General features: G+C 39.3%; 1 protein-coding gene and 2 long non-coding RNA genes across 3 annotated transcripts in view; 2 read left to right on the top strand and 1 right to left on the bottom strand.

Moving 5' to 3' along the window:
* LOC126917770 (uncharacterized) overlaps nucleotides 1-10605 on the top strand; it is a 49810-nt gene extending 39205 nt beyond the window's left edge. Inside the window, exon 4 of the long non-coding RNA XR_007711057.1 lies at nucleotides 8466-10605. This is a non-coding gene — a long non-coding RNA (uncharacterized LOC126917770). The remainder of the gene's footprint in view (nucleotides 1-8465) is intronic.
* Nucleotides 460-22718, bottom strand: part of LOC126917752 (peroxidasin-like) — a 330987-nt gene continuing 308728 nt past the window's right edge. Inside the window, exon 9 of the mRNA XM_050725006.1 lies at nucleotides 460-3328. Within this exon, the coding sequence (XP_050580963.1) occupies nucleotides 3225-3328 (104 nt within the window). The 3' untranslated portion in view covers nucleotides 460-3224. The remainder of the gene's footprint in view (nucleotides 3329-22718) is intronic.
* Nucleotides 16268-22718, top strand: part of LOC126917773 (uncharacterized) — a 285490-nt gene continuing 279039 nt past the window's right edge. Inside the window, exon 1 of the long non-coding RNA XR_007711060.1 lies at nucleotides 16268-16683. This is a non-coding gene — a long non-coding RNA (uncharacterized LOC126917773). The remainder of the gene's footprint in view (nucleotides 16684-22718) is intronic.

Here is a 22718-nt window from a genome sequence, read left to right on the forward strand (position 1 = left end):
GAAAATAAATAATTTTGATGTACAATCTGCTAATAACATATCGTTTAATATAAATTGACCGAAATGTCCGAGCTGTTAGATAGCGAAGGGTAGAGTACATGGAAACAGAGGATACGAATCGAAAACCAAAAAGCCGATATTACTATTTTTTAATACGTGACGTGCTCTTTATTTGCTTTTCACCGGTGTCGGCGTTTTGTTTAGTTGATTGAAAGCCCGCACACTGGTTCTGCACACAAAGGGATGCTCTATGTAATTGAAGGAATCGTAATTTTTCAACAGAGGAGGCTCATTGTTATTCGAACTTTATCGTTCTCGATTGGATCGTTTCCGAAAGAGGGACAGTCGATGTGTAGAACAGAGCGCAGAATTAAAACTTCCTCTTTGCGTTTGTATGGGTATATCGGTTTAGCTTTGCGTGGAAAAATATTTGAGCCAGCGTGAAGCGTGTTGTATTGCTTAACAAAAAAAAAAAGACAAAAAAGATGGTAAAAAAACATCCTCCGATTCGATGTACAGTTTCGTGTGAGCTGCGCAATTTGTGGAAAAATAATTTTAAAAAACAAAAGACCGAGTTAGAAAGAATAAAAGACACGATAAGATCGACTTGTCGCGTCGGAAACAAATCGAAAGTAATGGGAATCGATCGTTCCTCGCGATTCCCCGCTAATCGATGTAAAAATCTCGTGATCGGTTTTCGTAATCGCCGACGGTTCGACGACTCGCGTCGATCCTTTCCCCGCCAGATGCATCGAAAAAGCGTACGTGAAACTAAAAAAGTAGGAAAGAAAACGATAAAAAAAATAAAAGGTATCGGCGATGTGCGAGAAAAGCGATTAATACGCGCGGTTGTACGTCATAGAGTGGGTGGACGTGAATTGGACAGATCGATCGCGTATATCCGGCGTTTATACAAGCGCATTTAACCAGTCGGTGGAGGGGCCCGGTGACCGATGCAAAAATGATTGTCCTGGCAACGGTCTGGTAATCAAAGTGTTAAATTTGTAGCGAAGTGAAAGCAAATTTGCATAGTCGCGCGCAATAAACACAGAGGAGGCTAAGCGAGTGATTCGAAATTTTATGAACGGTCATTGTCTGGCCGGTTGAACAACGCTTCTGGCGCCGCGTAGAAACGAGTATTTTATATCGTGTAATAATTTCAAGAGTCCACGGCCCAACCATTATTTCACGCTTCAACTTGCGCGACGCATCGCCGTAATGTTTGCGTCTGTTGTTCGCGTTTCTTTTTGCCAAATCCGCCGTTGTGCATTTCACTCGCGCGAAACCTCTGCAAAATGGAGCAGGCGAGCTGCGTAAATTGTTCAATCGACCGACACTATTCCTTTTATTTTCACGCGTGAACGTAGAACGCGTACGGGGAATATCGATGTGCTTTAGATACGAAAATCATCTCAGAAGCATCACGTTTGATTTTGAATGTTTCAATGGATTAAATCCGTATGAAATGTTCGGATGAGATTCGGAATTATCTACTGGAGATTTTTGCAAATAATCGAGATACGATGTTTCTCGCAACTCGGTAAGTATCTCGACAAGACGCGTTTCTAATTTAATTTCAAAGTTATTCTGGCAGTGTTGCTTCGCTTAATTTCTCTGCTTTACAAAAATTTCCCTGGATGTACATTCGAGCTGTATTATCAAGCTGGAAAAAATGCGACAAAGTTTCCGACAGTTGAAGAAAATATTCTCTTTGTGAAACTCGTCAACGCGTGAACCACAAACAAAGTCTTCAAACACGGGCTCATTCGTCAAACTTAATCAAACTTTAATAGTTCGATAGTTTAATAGTTAAATTGATGGTTGATAAAGTAAAAAAATTCATCAGCTTCTGGATAAAATCGAAGCGTATTTAAATATAAAGTTCTTTGTAAAACACTTCGATTCCTGTGACCCCTTAATTATTATCAGCGGATCATAAGCTATCGCGATAACTTACGTTAGAATATATTTTATTTTCATTTGACGTTGTATATTTTACGCGATAAAAGCTATCACCGTGTCGAATAAGAAACACCAAACAAAACAAAACACTTGAAAAGTAAATATGCTAATGCAACGATGCCATGTTGAGGATTAAAAAGAGCGGGGCATGCAATTACATTCGATGAAACTAGAATGACAGCGATAAAAAAGTATTACGCGTACTCGCCTGTTTTTGGCACGGTTCGTGTACCACGCGTGCTCCATTCGGATAAACAATTCTAGGTCGCTATTTATTCCCAAAACTTTTTCAGTTTCAAAGAAATAAACTCTGTTCGATTCCCGGCGTTTCAGCTGTGACAAGTCAAATCACTTTCTTTTATTTCTTCTTTTTTTTTTCTTCTCTTTCTTAATAGAATTATTCGTCGGAAGGAACGGGAAGAGCCGCGATTTTCGTTCTGAGAAAAAGATTGATATGTTAATCTGCTTGAACGAATTTCAAATCACGATGATTCACGTTCGATTTATCTTTATTTCGTTTTGATAATGTTCGTGCGCAGTATGAACCCACAAGGATACGTTCCCAATTTTTACATGCGAACCAAGAGATCGACCGAGTAAAAGGCAATGGAGAATCCTCTCTTGGTATCGTGCAGCGTTCAAAGCGAACCGCTCGAACCGCCATACGCAAAAATATTCGTGGAAATTCACGTACGATATGGTAGACGAGATGGGCGAACCTTGAGCTCGGTAAACAGGATCGACGAATGTTCACGATAAAGGGGAAAACTTCGTTGTCTGTCACGGGGAAATTTCGCGTTTCCATTTATGCAGTTCGATGTATTGAAAAAGAAACGAAACGAAAGGGGGAGGAAAGTCCTTTGTCGAACAATCGGATCCTTTGACGACATCTCGTGTAAAACAGTGGTTTCAGCACAAACGTTTCTCTCTCTCTCTCTCTCTTTCTCTCTCTCTCTCTCTCTCTCTCTGTCTTATAGTAATCTGCGTATACCGTGGAGAAAGTTTTTGCTGATTTCTTACTGTCTTCTTTCTTCGTATCACGAGTCGGAATTGATTCGGCTGGTTGCTGCTTATCGGCTTTCGGTGTAAAAATCGATTTCGAATGCGAAAGTGCGTCCGTTCCTTGCAAAGCTCGACATATGGGCCGGGAAAGACAATTACTTCGGATTCTTCGGAATTTTCTCGCGTTCCATTCGCCGCGAGAATGAAGGGAGTTAGCACCATTCGAACTGCAGGCCCAGAGAGTGATTAGGACATCACGGTCACCTGAAAAGCGACGGGAATAGCATCGTGATGACGATGAGAACGAACGACGTCGCCTGAAGATTCGCGCAACCACCGTGCTGCATGGCTGCTGGATTCTCCCCTGAAACATATGCGATATTTCGATTACTTCGATCGTCATAGAATCATCTGTGTATAGTACGTGTCAAATAAAACGAATTAAATTAATTCTAGGAATTTCCTGTCGAAAAATTTGATACGACTTCAATCATCAAACTATCGATTTAATTATCCACTATAAAAATACGTGAAACATGTTACACGCGCGCTAACCGTTGCGTTATATACGTGTTACTCGACAAGGTAAATATAGAAAGCTGCAAATAGATAAAAACGCCGGTAAGTCGTGAAATGCAAAAGGAACGAACAGAGTGCGGAATACGGTATAAGCTGAGGGATAAAGAAGCGACTCCCTCGTGGTACGAAGCACCGAGAACACAACATTTGCCAAGCACGAAAGGCACCGGCAACACGCAGGATCACCGGAAATCGATTTAATCTCCGTGAAACAAGAATACGACACTCACGAAGCAGCAGAAAAGCAGAGCAGATCGCACAACGGCAATATCAGAAAGCAACGTGACACAGATAGACAAATGGAAGAAAAAGAGAGATACCAAAGTTGTACAAATATCATAAGAATAAGAATACATCAGACACATGTTACCTCTAGGTCGGTAAATATTAAATATTAAATTCGATAACAATAATATACGCTGTATAAAACACGAGTCTCGTGTTATATACATAGATCGTACGATTTGGACAAACAGGGTATCGAAGGTAGCCGCTAGCCTGGGGTGAACAGAATCCAACTGGTATATTCTCGGAATCTACCCAGTATATTCACGGAATCCATCTGACATATTCCCGGAATACACGAATCCGAACTGAATTTGGAGTTCAACGATCTCAATCTCGATCACCGATTTGGATCAATTTAAACGGTGTATCGCAACACCAATGGCTCTCAGTACCATGGAAGGATCACGATCAGGGAGTTAGAACTCATCACGGTTTAGAAATCTCGAGGTATATGGTTGTGAGTTTGTGGATCACGAAACACATATTACATCGCAGTGGAGCAACGATCTTTAACAGATACGTCTTAAGAATTTTTAAAACACCCAATGTTTGACTTATAGTTGGGAACGTTGATCTCTTTTCCTTCGCATTCAATCGAATATAATGCAATTTTGGTATGTCGCAGAATTTTAATAATTAGTTTATTTATTATCAGTGTAGTATCGTTGACAATTGCCTAAGAAATATCGGGTGAATCATAAACAATGTTGCGAGAAAGCCTAAGAGCCGGCAGGCCAAAAGGAGCTGGAAATTTCAATGGACCTAGCGGCCCATCAATGTGTCGTCGATCCTTCAGCCAAACAGTTACGCGGAAAAAAGGCCTACGCGACCATGGCCGCGGATGATTTTGGAACACGTACGTGATGGGGCTATGAGAAAAGACGAAGGGATGTAGGGAATACGACAAGGGAGTACGAGCGAGTGAGTACGACGACTCCTGGGTCCGGCAGCCCATATATCCGGCATCCAAATGATGCATATACAAGTGCTATCTGTAGTCAATAATATATTTTTTCGTTATGGGCAGAACATCTTCTCTTGATTTTACTGACATATTGGATTAATCATTTCTTAAAGTTACTCATTGTTGAAACAACATCAGAACGTTTCACGCAATATATTTCAAACATCCAAACGATCGTATACTGTTTCGTGCTAAAAAATCTATTAAATCCATCGACAGTGGAACGATACGCACGGTTCGTACAAGAATTACTGTTATTTGAGACTTTTTTGGCACACGTTTCCGTTCAGTGACAGTACTTCGGTGGATTGGGCTGCCGAAGCGAAAGGGTTAAGGGAGGAAGACGAATTAACAGTCAGTCGTGAATTGAGAAGTCAGAGAGTGTGGTTAGCGTTGTCAGAAAGTGTTGTCAGCGTCGTCAGAGAGTGTGTCGTCAGCATTGTCGAGGAGGATGGTCCGCGTGAAAGAGAGCGTTGGAACCGTGTTGACGAGTTAACCGTGTTAACTATTTAGTTGTCTTAGTGATAGCACATTACTGTATTTAGTTCACGTTAAATAACCATCGTTTCCTGTTTAATTCATTCTAAATAAATTTAAAAAATCCTACATCAGCGTACCATCGGATGAGAAAGATTGAAAATCGCTGCTCTGGTGTACGAAAATCTTGACTTCTATATCTTTAAGGTCGTGCTACACAAGTTTAATTATACATAGGACTCTAAGAGTATTCTGATAATCGATATTGGACTGTAAATTGTCCTCAGTCGAGTCCCACGAGTGCGAGATTCATGTTTATGGTTTTGTCATGATATTGTGAGTCGTACGAAGAGATTGTCATAGAATTTTAAAAATCGTGGAATCATGTTGGACGTTTTCCTTGTTCTTCGTAGCGAGGTAACTCGTGTCCTATAATTCTAGGCTTATGTTTGCTATTGTTACTATTCAGATACGTATAATTTTGTGTGCTAGGCTAGATTGGCCGCGTAGTAATGACACACGTATGTGAATATGAGTATGTGGAAGTATGTGTATGTACAGTGTCTGGAAAAATAAATGAATGCAACTGTTCCGTTGGCACTCTGGTATGGAAGGTGATGAGACAAAGAGAGTGCTGAGACGCGTGCAAATGTATATCGACGAAGATCCTGCAAATCGTTTATTAAATAAATCTAAAACTATTTTAATATAAATTCTAAGTGTAACCTTAGTGTTCCTTTGCTTTTATTTCGGCGATTAAGATCCACAATTCTCAACAGTTATTGGTTTTCAAATCGTAGAAAGAGTTTGTCCGAGACCAGTGGCTTCGACGTTACGAAGATGCTTACGAAAACGTTTTCATTCAAAGAAAGTTTTTATATTGCAATATAAATTCGCAAAAATTTGAAACGATATATTTAATTTGCGATTCGACTGGCTTTCTCTTTCGCTTGTTTCATTGTAGATGTATTTACATTTAAATGACCGTTTTAAAAGTTTAGAGAATGTACGATTCTATGTAGGATCCGCTTAATCTTTGAAACAGCTTTTCGCCAGCTATGTTTTCGCTTTTAAATTGCTGTAACGTGCCTAAAATAGAAGATCAAACAGGTTTTGAAATGTTTCGCTTTACGAAGCCGTATCAATTGCAATCGCATTGTTAAAAATCCTCGCAGAAAATAAATCTACGTATCGATTAAAATTCAACTGCGCACTACTGATAGTATAGTGACATTGAAAAAGCTGGCAGAATAAACGACGTTACAAATATAAAAAGGCTAGCATTTAATCACGTATCGACTAACACTTCAAACAGATATACGTTGTTCAATAAATTGAACTATTCTTCATAGAACATGGGATTTATCGAGCAAAAATATCATCGACATTCGATAATAGAATGATTTGTTCCGATTGTGATCGTAGTTTACGAGACAAATTTCTAACAGGCGTGCGAATAATACACCGTATTGTTGTGAATCTTGTTTCAAGTTTCAGCAAAAATCGTATCTATTGAAATTAACAGAGAGTTCCCATAATCGATAAAAATTATGAACGTATCATGGATGAATAACTTTTGGAAAAAGAATGCCATTGACGTTAAACATAAACGGGAGATATATAACTAGGCCGTGAACGTTTATACAGATTCATATTTTCATCGACACTTTCATCGAAACTGTTGGAATCTCCATATAGAGATTATTTTGCAATACATGGCGCAAACTTTTTTAATGATTTCAGTTCCGTGAAAGCCGTGAAATCGATATTATACAGCCTCAAGAGGATTCAGTATCTGGGTTTATCACGGTTCAGGGAAAAAGAATGCGGAATTCCGGTCGAAAAAATCGTGCAGGGATCAGCAATTAAGGAAATGAGGAAAGAGAAATGGGACAGGGAATGTAGCGGGAAGGAATGGAAAAATATGAGGTGAGAAATGATGGACGACGATGAGGGACAGAGGGATGGAAAAATATCGTGAAGCTTCGACTTAGACCGGATTAATATAGGGTTCTTGATTTTTCGCTAATCTCTGATCTCCCCTCCGCCGGCTTAAGAACTCTTAATTCGATTTCCTCGTTTAATTACATGTAAGACGACGCGATTGAAATTAACGTGGAACACTGGGAGCAAATTCGCGGAGAAATCTCATTTGAAAGCCAGCAGGGAATCGCTCGATAAACGTGTCATCGCCGGATTTTACCGGAAATCAGGACATTGGAATTAGCGTGTGCTAGATTCTTGCAGAGAACGATGGAGACGGAAGAATTTCTCTTATTAGCGGAATTCAGTCCGAGAAAATATAACTTTCATCCTATGTACATTAGAAAAATAAAATGAAACGTATCAGTGGTATTTTCTCTGTCAACGGGACAAGTTGTTAATATAATTGAATTTCTCAAAATTTAATTTTTATCGAAAAATTAGCTCGTTCGTGTTTCCATGTGTATTAGTTTCATGAAATTCTACTTAATGTTAGACGCGATGTTACGCCTCGTAGCGTTATCCTCTATGGATATCGACGAAACAATCTTCAAGTGAAATTCACAGCCACGAAATTGCAATCAGATCGCCGTAAAGCAAAACAGTGTTCCTATATTGTACCGCTCCAACGTTTGCAGGACCGAGGCTTGGAGGCTTAACGATCGGCTCGATCAAGCATAAACAGATCATAGCCTAAAATTAATTTCGATAGTTTAAATTATATTTGGATACACGGTAAATACGAGCACACGCTTTCTTTTCTACCAAGTACAGCCTGCCACGTCGACATTCATTTAATTCGGCTCCTAAGATTTAAGTTTTTCATCGATATATTTTTCACGATTCAAGTGGATATTATTTGCGAACATCGTGCAATTTCCTCCTCCATTCATCGTAAATTATCATAAATTAAGATTCACCATATCGATAAAGTACACGTTAAATTTTTGATAATAATTGCGTAAATTTCAACGAACAATATTTCTTTTTTCTACGGAGAAAAACGTCCACAAGCTGATTCAGCGCGACAGCCTCTTCATATCGAAACTGGTTTCAGAGCAGAAAACTCCTCGAATCGTTTTCGATATTCAATTAAACGGTGACGCAGTTGAAAAAATTTACAATCCTGTTTACGTTCGATTCTAGTAAGCCGAGTCTCGCGATTAGCTCCGGATCTTCGCTTCGTTAATTGGCTCTTTCTGATTTTCAGGGTACGGCGTATCTTGGACGGAACCGTTCATTCACGACCAAGGAAACGAACCTATTTTCCTAACTGCTATAAAGGGATCGATCCTTGTCGCGTGGCAGACTTTCTTACGGAACTGGATCCACTGATTAAAATGGAAGAACCTAAATGGCACGGTGAAAGAAGCCTAATATACAAGTTGATCGAAAGTGAAGATTCATGATGATTCACGAAGCGAAAATTATTGGTTTTCGTTATCTTCGTCCGTGCAAATCACTGATGAGAGGGATTTCTGTGCTCGAGATGAAGGTAAATTTGTTTTCAATGATAAGGTACCTCTTTCACCTTGTTCAACTCATCTTCGATTTATATAACAAAAGCTTATAAGTTTATAAAGCGCATACGAATATTTGTTGTCTTTGAGAGTAGAAGACTTTGACATAGAAGAAGAATAATTTCTTATTGGCATATGCAGTCGCTTACAAAATTGTTCGTACACTGTATAGGAGGCAAATTTTATTGAAATAAAATGCTACAACGTTCTACTGTAAAATTAACTTGTTGTAATGTACCAAATGAATTGAGGACTTCATTATCGTCATAAAATATAATACGTATCGTTATAGAAATTTCCGCATACATTATTAAAAGAGAGATCGTATCTTTATAAAATGTAGGCGCAAATTTTTATGAGCGATTGGAAATGTTTATTTAATTTATTTAATTGATTATATAATCGTCTTGAGCATGATCGTCCGAATACGAGTCTATTTCACTGGTTCAACAACGATCGAGCACGTTTTCGAGAAAACCGATTTGAGTCTTTTCCCGAGGATGGCACTCTTGTCGAATATTCTGGTAAAAGAATACGAGCACTTCTAGAGTACCGTTGAGAAGTTGAGCTGGAAAGGTGGAGCCTCGTTTGTCTACAGATCCCAGGATTCTATCGCAGTCGCGGATGGCACAGAGATTGAGTAATCGATGCATAAACGAACTCTAGAAATTCGATTCCTCTCTCTTGTTATACACTTCGTAAATTCTATTTTAACCGATTTTTCAACGAGAGCTGTCTTGCTAAAGGAGAAGCCAAATAGTTTCGAACGGAATTAAAAAGAAAGATAAAAAGTTAGGCTGGAATATTTAATAACGAAATACCTGTCGTACGGCTAATATATTCTTCCTAGAGTTAGATAGAAATTACAACGAAGTATAAATTAGATATACGAGGAATTAGCGTCGAGTTACGTAGTACAATTTTCGATTACGTTATTTTATGACCATTATGAAGGCGTCTACATTTTTTATTACGCAATTTGTTTCATAAATGCAAACGTATAAATACAGTTTCCTTTCTACGAGTTGCCCGGTTTATTGCGATAAGTTTTCGGAATGGATTGTTCAATTTTGTTGGAAACGGAACGTAAGAATTTACGCTGCACCTTTTCCGTGTAACAGAATAACAAACATCTTTTTAATTAATTAAAAGAACGCAAGAAATATTTACAAGCGCGTTTCCGTATTTCCCAGGAATGTAGACGAAAATTGGCGAGGGAAACGTTTGAGGAAAAGAAAAAAAAGAAAGGAAACACAGTGGAAATATTAACGTGTCTCGTTAAGCCTCCGCAGTGGGGCGGCGAAGTTTCGCGGCCATTTATAATAAACGCAGGTTTAAAACGCTCTGCCGACACTAAAACACGAAGGTCGTGGCGTTGTGAAAAATCTTGTATATTTCATGAAGTGCAGCCGGGGCACTCGTGGCGGGTTCCGGAAGTGGCACTTGAACTTGTTGAGCACGGCGGAGAACCTCGTCACGGCCGGGGAAATAATTTGCACAGTCAATATTACAAATTGCCGCGAATTAAATTCAACCCGGCGTGACGCGCCACGGCGACGAGCATCGTTAATAAAGACGATGAACGTCCTAAATCGCGGTTGCAAACCCTCGCCAAACTATCGTTCGTTCTTTCCCGTCACTGGCTAGTCACGGATTTTATTTGCAACGTCAATAAGAAAACACCCGGGCTGCAATTAGAATTCAAGCCTCGGCTTCGTTCCTCGGTTTCCCTTTTGTTTCGTTTCTTCTTGTTAGAAAAAAAAAAAAAAAAAATCGGCTGCCGAGACTTGAATTTAACGTAGAAATAATGATCTCGAATGGGAGCTGTTTTCTCACCGCATTTCTTTTCTTTTTCTTTTCCTTTTAGTTAGATGCAAGTATGAACGTGGTTAAATTTTATGCTACTAATTATTATTTTATACCTTTTTATATATTATATGGCAAGCAGTGTTTGTAATCTCGATAAGATTCTGGTCTTTCTGTAAAAATTTTAAACGATTGTGTTTCACTTGTCTTGATTACTTTTTTCCTGCGTCGATGTTTATGGTTTAACGCGAAGATTACAAGAGACGAACGTGTAAAACCACTTTTTCTATATTTTATATATAAACTACATCGTTGGTAAATATAATAAATTTTTATGCGACATAATAATATATCATTTCGTTAAGTATCATTGTACGTTACATAAAAATAAGCTATGACGTTTGCGAATCGAATAAATTATACGATTCTATGTAACGTACTGATACATCATTAAATCGATGAATAAACATATACATGTTCCTTGTATACCGAAACAATTAGAGATTGGTCGAAATGCGACAAATTATGATACCGAAACGTTCCATCATCGGCTAATTACTAATTAATTATGTCAGAATACAAATCGTCGCTCACATCTGTTTACCATACTTTATTGCGATATTCGCGGGACGTTCGCAATTTTCAGTTAGTTCTTCGCTCTAATTTAACATTACTATAAGTAGATAAACTGACATAACAAGGTAACTATCAATTGACGACATGAATTATTAACTTTTCCCTGTTTAATGTGAAACCATTGCCAAACAGAAGATTAACTGGCAAATTTACCGTTAAACCGTGCTACATCTGTTTGCTGCGTTAATTCTTCTATAGTACGCTGAATCAACAAATAGTTTTACTGGGATTTTGAATAAAGATATGAAAATATACGAGATCAAACGAATGTGAAGCGGACTTATGCTTTAAAAGGTATTTAATTTGAAAAAATGGAACTTTTATCTGTAATGTTTTTTTAGTTTGAAAATTACTTTTTTAAGTATTTTCCCATCAAAGTGTTTGGTATTATCATCGACTGTTCGATATTTGACAGCTTTATAAAAAAAAGTATTTACTGCTGCACGAAGAATAAACATTAAGGAAATAATAAAATGTCGAGATTGCCATGATTTTTCTGGATAAAGAATCAACGAGAGTAGCAAGGCACGCGAAGTACAGCTTCACTTTTACACACTACGTCTGCAATATTTTATTGAAACACATTACAACGTATCGACTCGACGTACGGTACTTTATCACGATACAGCTTGCAGCATTGCTATTTTCATAACTGCGTTTCGATATTTACTATTGTTCGATCTTTCAATAAATATGATAAAGTACATTCTAAATAATATAACACGCAAATTTTGACAGATCGTTAAAGATAATACAAGTTTAATAATACGCGAAAGAATGTTTCAGTTCAATCGCTTGCTTTCTATTTTGATTTCAGTGAAAATTACATACAGGTTATACGTACGTGAACAATTTTCCATATAACTGGTCTCTCTTTGTGCAAACGAAATCTTCCGATCAAAATTCCCCAATCATCGTCCCCTTAAAGAATTCCCATCCCATTTCAACTTATCAGCATGGCTAGCATCGTGTTCTCCTAGCTCGTCAGGTTAATTCTCCGGGGGACGAACGAGAAAAGCGCAGTTTGTTGCTCGCGAGACACTCGACTCTCGACGTCGAAGGTTTCCCAGTCACAGCCAAAAGTATGAGAGAGAGAGAGAGAGAGAGAGAGAGGAGAGGAGAGAAACGTGGGACGAGATCACTAAAAAAGGCGTATGCGAAATGAGCTGCCAAGCACCCTCTGGAGATACCTTCTGTCTATTATACATGACCGCGTACACCGCTTCCGTTAACTACGTCTCGCGAAGAGAGCTTTGCAAACTCCTCACGCTCGTTGTCCCCGTCGACGTAGTCGACGACGACGACGACGTGGTTCGCCCAGTAGAGAGAGCGACCGTGAGAGGACCAAGAGGCTGGCTATGAAGGGTGAGTTCTACCGGCGAGAGAAACCATGACTCCGTAGGAGAAACCAGCAAGAAGAGATAGAGAGGGGACACATCCTAGTCCTCGAGAGCTTGTGGTTAGGGTTATTAATGGGCAGGGCGTGACATCCCGCGAAATAACCTTCCTAACCCCGTCTCCGTGCCAGAACCAAGCACTCCATAGCCAGTCGGTTGTCTGCTCATAGGCGTTAACTGGGCCAAGAACTGCTCATTTTCGAGAACGAGACCTTTCCTATCTTCCTCGCGCCCTAACGTCGTCTTCGACTTCTTTTCCTATCTCTTTCTCTCTCTTTCTCTGCTTCTTTCTTCTCTTAGCCTTTTATTTGCCCCTTTTTGCTTTCGCTTCAACCGCTTACACCCGACTCTCGTTCTCCCCACTCGGCTTTCATTACGTTTTTGCTTCCATTTTTACGGCGACTTGCGAACCTTCCACCCACTTCCACTCGACTCTTCTCGAGCGTGTACCTCCATTCGGGCATCGTGGTGTGCAGCCGACAATTATCTTTGCGAATCCGGCGTTCGGGAAACGGGTACCCGTGTTTCAGCAGTAGGACCAACGCCACGAAATGCAACGTGATAGACGTTTCTCGAGCTTTTCATGTTGTTCAGCTTCTTTTGTTGCGCTCCTTTTCAATGCTCCGCACGCTTCGCGGATCCGCTATTCGAACCTTTCTTTTTAAGCGAGATTTCGCAGCGGGAATATCGTCATCGAGAATTAAAATCGCAGAAAGCGTCGCCGTAGATTATTGTAAAATAGGATTTTATTTGTTCTCGTTAAGAATTGTATTGTTATCGCTTGTGCGTTTAGAATAAAAGTTGGTAGAGATGCAACATTCTGCGCAATGTTATTCGAAATTTAATTGCGAAGTTGAGAATGGTGGATAAAAGTTTGGTGCTTGGAATTTTCTTACACGCGTGTTAACTGAACATAACGCGTGAATTAAAAATAGTCGCGTGATTAACAACGACCAACTGTACCAAGTACGTTGCTACCATAATAAGTTGCTTTATATTAAATTCATTTCGAAATTTCGTTCGCAAAAGGTTAGAACGATTCGTATCGAATTTATATAATCTCTAAAGGTATTTATTTATATTATTTATTTATGACTTATATCGCTACATAATTTATATTTTAATGTAAAACAAACGAAAAAAAGAACTTATTGGAACGAAGTTTTAAAACGTGTTAATTTGGATACTTTGATAGAAGGAGTTCGACATATCTGTAATTGCAGTAATAAAACTGGAAACTCATCAAAACTGGTATCGAAATCATTAACAAGTTGAATATAGGTCCGTAAACCGTTGGAAAACAGTATAGTTGAATAGAGTTAGCAAGCGTTTCCATTTAAATCCGTAAATCGTCAACGAATGGCATTTACCCTCCTGGAATCACACGGGGAGAAACCGCGGGACGATTAAAACGATAATAATAATAATCACAAAACGATTCATTACGAGCTCGAATGACGGTCGAATTCATTCGTTAAACGTGGCCCGCGGGGCACCCCTATTCTCCCCTCTGCCCTCGAATTAGCCTGCTTCAACCCTTCGAATGTTCCACCGGCAAATTAGTTTTCGAAACGACTCGAGGGCATTGACAACTACCGTGGAAAGTCACGAAATATCTGAAGGATACTTACAAAGTATGATTCTGGATGCGTCGAGGTAACGAGGGATATTCACGTACAAAAATCTCGTTTCAAGTCAATCGTTGAGGTCGTAAACGATTTAGGTTTACGTTAGAAATTACGTTAATAGACGAATGGACGAGCTGACTAATTTTTAACTCTATCTTACACTTTCTGTTTCTCAAGATTCGCGAACCGAAACAAATGACATCTTTTTCACGAGAAATATATTTATTTTGAACAGACGCGTCTTTCCAACGCACTATCCAACCACTTTGTTCGTATTTCCACGAAATTTTGTCAAAATACACATAATCTGAAATGAAACAATTGCATGAAAGGTATTATTAAAGTAATCGAAGCGTCGTAAACGTCGGTAGAATGCGTCGAAAGAACAGACCCGAAACCTACGCCATTCCACGTCAAACAGATTACGTACAATGTCCTATATATAAATAATATACATAAATAAAAATTTATATAACGTTAGGGTGAATTTTTTCATTAAGTGAAATTTATACAACAGGGAGATTCGAATCATATTCTCGTTTTCGATATTTTTTCTTGCCGGACTTAAAGTACACGATTTTTCTCATTTCTTCGCTGCTGTATCAAATATCGCCGCTGTTTCATAATACGCAACGAGTTTGATTATTCCGTGGAAAGTTGGAGATTAAATTTCGAGACGTTGAAGCTTAAACGACTTAACTAAAAGCCACGTCCGTTTTGCGACACCCTATATATACCGGTCACGATAGTTTCACGGGAGGTTTCCAGCAATCGAGACAATAGAATAAGATAAGAATTGAGGTTGAGGGAAGGGGTGAAATAGAAAGGGAGGTAAGGACAAGGGAGATTCGTCGAAACCCTCGGGCATATAACGTCGACTAATGTGTTTCATCTGCAGCGTGGTTCACGTTTAATTAATAACCGCTACGTACCCCAAGGGTGATGTATATTAATTGTAAAGAAAAGAAAGAGGAGAAGGAAACAGCTGCGGGATGGCGCTGCGTCGAAATTAAAACCATCCCTGACCGTTCTTTCCACCTTTCGATGATGCTCGCGGGTGCACCTGTACGCGATACTCGACGAGCAACGTATAATTATGCGCTGTAAATTATCACCGTTGTCTAGCGCGTAAAGATAATATTCGAGCGACGTGCATTATCGCGTAATTAATTTCGTTTCGCGGTTCATAGACGTGCTATTTGCGGCCGCAAGCTTTTGTCGAGAAAACGATATTTCAATCGTTTGATCGGTAAATTTGTTTCAGATTTTATCGCGGATTAGCTCGGAAGTAATGCAGTTTCCTGCATGAAGATTTGCAGGTACTTTAACGTTGAATAATTAAAGGATTTACTGAGATTTTTGTGTACGAAGATTTGCAGATACTCGCATGCTAAGTAGTTGGAGGATTTAGCGAGATCGCAGCAATCTAAATGGAGATGCAGAGATGAATATTAAATATATTTGTGTATTCTAAATTAAAAGTGGGAGTTTAGATGGCTTTACGAATTCAGTTACGAAACGACAGTCTAAAACTTTGATTCTAATTCTTTGAAATCTAATTCTTGGTTAGTTCAAGAAGCCCAGATACGAGAATATGGCAAAAACGATTTGCCAGAATGTAGCAAATTTTGAATTACAAGAGAGAATTACTAGCGATATATCTTGTTTCCTATAATAACAAATACCTTCTTCATTAAAGTAGTTGATAAAAATTTATCGAGTAATTTTGCTAACTATGAAGAAACGACACTTCCAACTTAACTCCTCCTTTTTTCTTCTTAATCTACGACGTAAAACAACAGTCCTAATACATATACACATGCATAAACTTCGTTTTGTCGTGTTCTCGCTCGATCACCAAAAACCTTGGACGCGTTAGATCGAGAAGACGCCTGAGTGCGATGTGTATGCAAGACGCGGATAGCGCGGAGTTATTGCCTGAGGTGTTGTATGCGGGTAACTACAAGGACGTCCAGAATAATGCTGGAAGTAATGCGAATTTGCTTGACAAGTAGTCGAGCAGTCGCGAGTCGCATTCGAAATCAGTGCAGACTCGAAGCCCTGAAACAGTCTTTCGAGAATTCTGCACGTGGACTGCCTGGTCTACGAGCGCCCACGCGTTCTACGTGTGTCCATCTACGATGACCAAGTCGCGTTTCTCGTGAAAACGACAGTTGGAGAACATGCGAATTACGATCGACCTCTCTGGACGTGGTAAACGCAATCGTCCGAGCATTTTCGCGCCGGAAATCGAGGCACGGAATTTCCACGTCGTACCACTCTCTCGCGTTTTCCGCAAGATTCGTCGTTTTGTCGAAAGCAAGGTACAATCACGCGAGTAGACTGCGAATTCGCCGCCATTGGCTGCTAGCGAATACGTCAGTACGAAATTGGAACAATATAATTCTTTAAATTGCGATGGAAAATTGTTAAATATAAAGGTAAGTTATGCTTTAGTTCCTTTGTAAAATAGGACCAGGTTACAATCTCAAGAAACGAGATAAATCACAGAAAATTAAACGATTCTGCGCTTATAGAAAAACACAGCGACGAGAAAGCGATACGTGTAATAGAAAAATTACCAATTACCAGCGGACCATTCTATTCCGCTGTAAGAAATTTTCTGTCGCTAAATTATACCTCGATATTTATTTCTTCCCTAAAACAATAAAATAAGTAGCTTCCAAGCGATTTGAAACGTATTAGGTCGTCCGAAAAGTTTCTTTCGTTTTATATTATTTTATCAAATTACCTATGATCCATTTTGTTCTATCAAAATAAAGATCACAACGTTCGACAGATTAGGTTTCACGTTTGTATAAAGATGCGTCGTTATAAAAGACGTGTCTGTAAAAGAAAGGCACTTTTCCGACAACCTAATATTATTAACCAGCAACATATGAATAAGAATGGAAAATATCTGGGTGATTTTATAATTGAGATACAAAATTCGTCTGTCAGTCATCCGTATCTGACATTTTTATACCCCCCTCTCTCCGCTTTATCCAATTTCGACTCGACGCTCTTAAATCACGGTGTTCCCCGTAACGTGGAAAACCGTGGCGGAACAAATAGTCTCGTTTTCCCGGTCTTCGTTATTCGTCTCGTCTCTTTGAAAAAACGGAAGCTTCGCCGCGAATATGATCAGGTCGGCTCGCTGACTCGACTCATGGTAATCCATGGTAAATAATGCACGATACTTTGGCGACTGTCCGAGCCGCGAAAAGCCCCGCGAGAAGCAGTTTCCACCCTTCTTCGTTGGAAACTTCAAAAGCCACTTCTATCTTCCGATCTAAAGCCCGCGTTTAGCGGCGTATGTATCGTGTGAGACGGTGAGCCTCATCGATTCGACTTACACTCGATTTTCCTCCGGATACAAAAGTTACCGGGGGCTTACGTTGTTCCAAAAGCGGAGGAGGAAGAGAGGTTGAGAAATCTGGGGCAACGTCGTTCGATGCTGGCAGGAAGTCACTCGGATACACAGAGCCGCTCAGCTTTTTAGCTCCGAGAAATGCAACGCGCTCCGAAATGAAATGGAGTGAATGCGAGCATTCGGTGTTTTATTTTTATTTAACTACGAGCTGCAGATTATTCGAATCGGTAATTTTGATAATGGATTAGAAAATTTCTTAACCCGAAAATATTTAATATTATAGGAAATACGGAACGAAATGTTGCATCTATTTTCACGTCAAACATATTTCTGAGATACATTCAGTCTCGTACATAAGACTCGTACGTTGCATAAATTCGAATATTCGCTGGCGGGTATGTCGTAAAGGTTTAATTATCTAATTAGCATCGTTGACGCGACTGTTGTCTTTTAAATCTCAAGAACCGACGTAAATTTGTGTATACCGTTTATAAGTGGGATATTGTATACCTACTTAACGAGCAACGTGAAGTTTACTGTCTGTTCTTCTACTACAATCTACTGACGCACGTGGTGCGTCGATCCAGTCGTGTAACAACGTGGTACTACTGTTGCAATTTTGATCTCAGAATGCAATGTAAGTCTTTGTACATATTATCTACACGTTTCATTTTACGTAATTCGTGTTCCGACGAAACGATCTGGAAAGACAAAGTATCGCGAATAACTCACGAGCAGGGAAAAGAGACGCGAGGAAACAAAGTGGCCGAAAAGGAGCAACTTACATGCTGCGTCGCACAAATACCAAAGCGCATCGATCACTGGTTCAAGTACCCCGGCTGTAGAAACGCTTCGCTACAGATACAAGATAAAGGCACTCTTTCTCCACTGCATCGATATCATCCGTCGTAAACGGAGAGACAAGCAACTTACGGAAAAATGGATCGAAGTCGAGAGACAAGGGATCCACGTATACGCGATGATACAAAGCTTTGCGGATCGTGCGTAAAACGGAGGATTCAAAGGTCGATCTGGTAAAAAGGGAAATCTAGAGAATCTCGAGTAAAATCGCGGCGAAACTGGAAGAGCAAGAGGATGAAAAGGAAGGGAGCGAAGAAAAAGCGCGGCACAGTCGAAAGGAGAGGACTCGGCGAGGGAAATGAGTCGGCCTGAATATCTCCGAAGAACTTTTCCATGAATACGCCATGCATGAGCACCGGTGACAGAGGAGGAAGGGGCCAGCCGCATACGAAACACCGTGGCTTCCTCGAGGATCGGAAACCGGAAGAGGAACGAGAAAGGACGGTTGACGAGGGCGAAGCGAACGAACGGGAGAATAAATTTGAAACTTAGCGATACAAAGAGCTCGGGGCCTCGCGCTTTACGAATCACAAGTTCTCGGATCTGTCGTCGGAATCCTCCTGTGCTATTTTTTCCCCTCAAGCGGTGGTCAGAAAGTATCCGCTTGTTATTGTCGTTTCGTTCTTTTGTGGTGAGATAATACCGTACGATGATACCGATATATGTTAAATATAGATAGAAATTAATGGTAAATTGTAAGAAAAGTGAAAATAATAATAGAGAGCTTCTTCTAACGCTAATCCTGAAGACGAAGTGCCATTACTAGTTCCGAATGTGCAAGGATATACGCTCTAAAAAAGACTCGTTGATTTGTGGAGGCTTAAGTAGAGAGGATGTTTAGTCGTGTTCAAATCACGTACTTCTATTTCGTGTGTCTCAGAACAACCATTTGAAGGTGGTTCAACTACATTTTCTTGAGTTATCGCTACTTCCTCTTGGGAATAATGTTTAGTATATAAATATAATATAATATAATGTATAATTTTATGCTGATACAAATCCTTACTCTCTGTGTGTTACAATAGGAAAAATAGGAAAAATAGGCTGCACGTTCATCTACTTATAGCAAAAGGACATTACCAAAAAAGCTAAGCTTATAGCTTTAGCCAAAGGCTACAAGAAACATAAATAGAAATCTATTTATTAGCTTCTTTGTTCCTAGACTTTGTAACACAAAATATAATGTATATACAAGGGTATGATAATATGAATCTCTCCTTATCTAAAATATTTCTGCGTAATAGCGGTCTTCAGGTCACGGATATACATAAATAAAGATGTAGAGTTTTTCTTACTCTCTGTGTGTTACAATACAATGGAAAAATAGGCTGCACGTTCATCTACTTATAGCAAAAGGACATTACCAAAAAAGCTAAGCTTATAGCTTTAGTCAAAGGTTACAAGAAACATAAATAGAAATCTATTTATTAGCTTCTTTGTTCCTAGACTTTGTAACACAAAACATAATGTATATTCAAGGCTACGATAATATGAATCTCTCCTTATCTAAAATATTTCTGCGTAATAGCGGTCTTCAGGTCACGGATATACATAAATAAAGATGTAGAGTTCTTCAAGTAATTACTTCAACATATATGGTGGTAAAAAGGTTAATATCTTATTCACAGTTCATAAACGCGAATGTTTACGAAATCTAGAAAGAAATACCTAATCTTTCCCACTGTTTCTCCCACTTTTTTCATTGCTAATTTCCTTGTAAATGAAACATTTCCACGAGATCCTCGACGATCGTATCTCGAAGCAGCATAGAGATACACATGGGCGAGGATACACATGGCGATCTTCGTCCTATTCCTCGATCGCGAAACTCCGTTTCGCAAAACAATTACTCGCCGAAGCAGCTTCGCAAGAAGAAGCGGAGGCTTCTTGAAAAGTCGGTGGTATAAACGACGAACGAGGAGTGGAACGGAAATTGCGCGACAGAGCTCGATCGGAAGTTGTTCGGTTGCATCGGCGAGTGACTTTCTGGTCCGGCGTGCTTAACAGCAGACGGTAGACTATTTTCTTGCAGCGGTAGTTCCCCGTTGGATGACATGGTCGGTTATGTAAATGTCTCGAGGGAAATGAAAATCGAGATGAAACGGGTATCCGCGAACAGCAATCGAGCGAGCCGTCATTGGCAGACTCTTCATGAGCCCCCGTGTCGTGTTTCTCAACTTCTTCGATTACTCATCCGTATTCCACGGGCTTGGATTTCATAAACGGCACGAAAACGACGTGGGGTAAGAGAGAATGAAACGAAAAGGAAAAGGAAAGAAGAATAATAGACAGCGACGTCGTTGAGAAGCCATAGAGAATGAATTATCGACCGTGCACAAGCTTGGAAAATTCTATCGGTAGCGCGCGAGAGGTGGCTATAATCTTTCGTTCCCCTTCGAGCCTCCCAAACACCGTTATCAGTGAGAAACAGAGGCCCCGGCGTTCGCTCTAACCGAGACACACACCCGATAGATCACCTGCTCGATAAACTGCTAAACAAACGTGCTGTATATTATAGTTGCGCTTCCAACCTTCCATTTAATATCTTCGATGGATGCGTCGCTTCCACAGGATGTCGCAGTAATCATAATGCAATTGACAAGGACACGATTCCTAGGAAGAAAAAATAAATCGAGAATACAGGATATAATTTCTTTCGTACGATACTTCGTTGTCGACGTACGTGCTTTTGCCGTATCACTTTCTTCGATATTGCTGAAGTGTTTGAAATATCGTTTCATAGTTTCTTTGCAATTATGCGTAATATTTACGATAAATGATTGGCTTCGGATGTGCGTTGGTTGAATCGAAGATCGTTTCGGATAAAATCGTCGTATGAAATCGACGAAAATCTTGGAAGCAAGTACAAGGATTCATAAAGAAGAATTATAGAATTTGCTCACGATCGCAAAATAAAAACTTTAGGTTGAAACGTCGTTTAAAAATTTTTATGATCCACGAGCCATTAACTCAAAACTCTTAAGTAAGAGCTTTGATTAGTAACACCATAAATACGCCGTCAGTTACGAAATTACAAAGTTTCTTAAAACCAAAGTCCTCGTTGCAGGTGGAGACACGCCTACCCTCCACGTACAGTTTCCAGGATACTGAAGTTTAATATGAGTAAGAGGAAAAAGAAGATGAGAGAGGAAAAAGGACAGATGGTCCCTCTAGAAAATTGGACGCAGTCCAGAGGAAACGCTGAACAAGAGGAAAATGTAACGCAATATACAATGTAATGAATGGTACACCCAGTGTGTCGTTAAAATAATGTACACTCTTAACCTGTATCTCTTTTATAAATACAGTGATGCAACCTAGGCATCTCGATTAGCAACTTTCTCACATTTTTATTATATATATATATATGTGAAAACAATTTTCGATATTACTGTAAATATGCTGTAAATATGTTGATCATCAATTTCGTCACATTTTTATAATTAATATATGTAAACGATTTTCAGTGATTTCTCGTCTTTCTGCGATTAAAATTCAAAGGCAGCGTTATTCGTTCGAAAAGCGGAATTCGAAACTTTAAATAGAACGTTGTCAACGATTTCAAAATGTCTGTTCTGCAAACTACGAGAATTTAATTATATAAAAGGGCTGTTTCAATGTACGGTCGAAAAGCACAAAGAATTCGTAAGCAACAATAGCGAAACGAAACATTGTTATCGAACAGTGGCCTGTCTCGCGTTAGATTAAGCTCTCCGGTCTTTTCTAAGGCTGACCGTTGTAATCTCCGCAAATCGAGTTGCGGTAAACAAGTATCTGCCTGAAAACCTTCAACTACTACGTTCCAACCAATTAAACCGAAACATTTTCACCGATTGTACAAGTATAATATCACATGCTTCTTATATGCCTTGTATGCCTGGGAAAGTCGAGTAATTTGTTAATTAATATCTAAAGTTTTATCATTCGAGTCTTCGTTGCGTTGATTTGATCTGTTCTTTTGTGCGAGAAGAACCAAATTTATGAATTCTAGAAATAATAAAATTTTTCTATTTCAGACTAATGGGACGCTTTTAGTTAAATATAACAGAATCCTCTGACAACTCGTGCAAGACAAAAATCATCTATCTGCTGGATATCTGTTATCTAAAATCGATATCAAGATTCCAATTCCAAATATCTAATTTCAATTTAATTGCGAAATTTGTGTCATTTTCGTTTAAAATTTACACGTCACAGTCCGTGTTTCTCAGCTTTTCTAAATTTTCCACAAAGAACGAACAA

This window comes from Bombus affinis, chromosome 6, assembly GCF_024516045.1.
Source record: "Bombus affinis isolate iyBomAffi1 chromosome 6, iyBomAffi1.2, whole genome shotgun sequence".
In the NCBI taxonomy this organism is placed as follows: Eukaryota; Metazoa; Arthropoda; class Insecta; order Hymenoptera; family Apidae; genus Bombus; species Bombus affinis.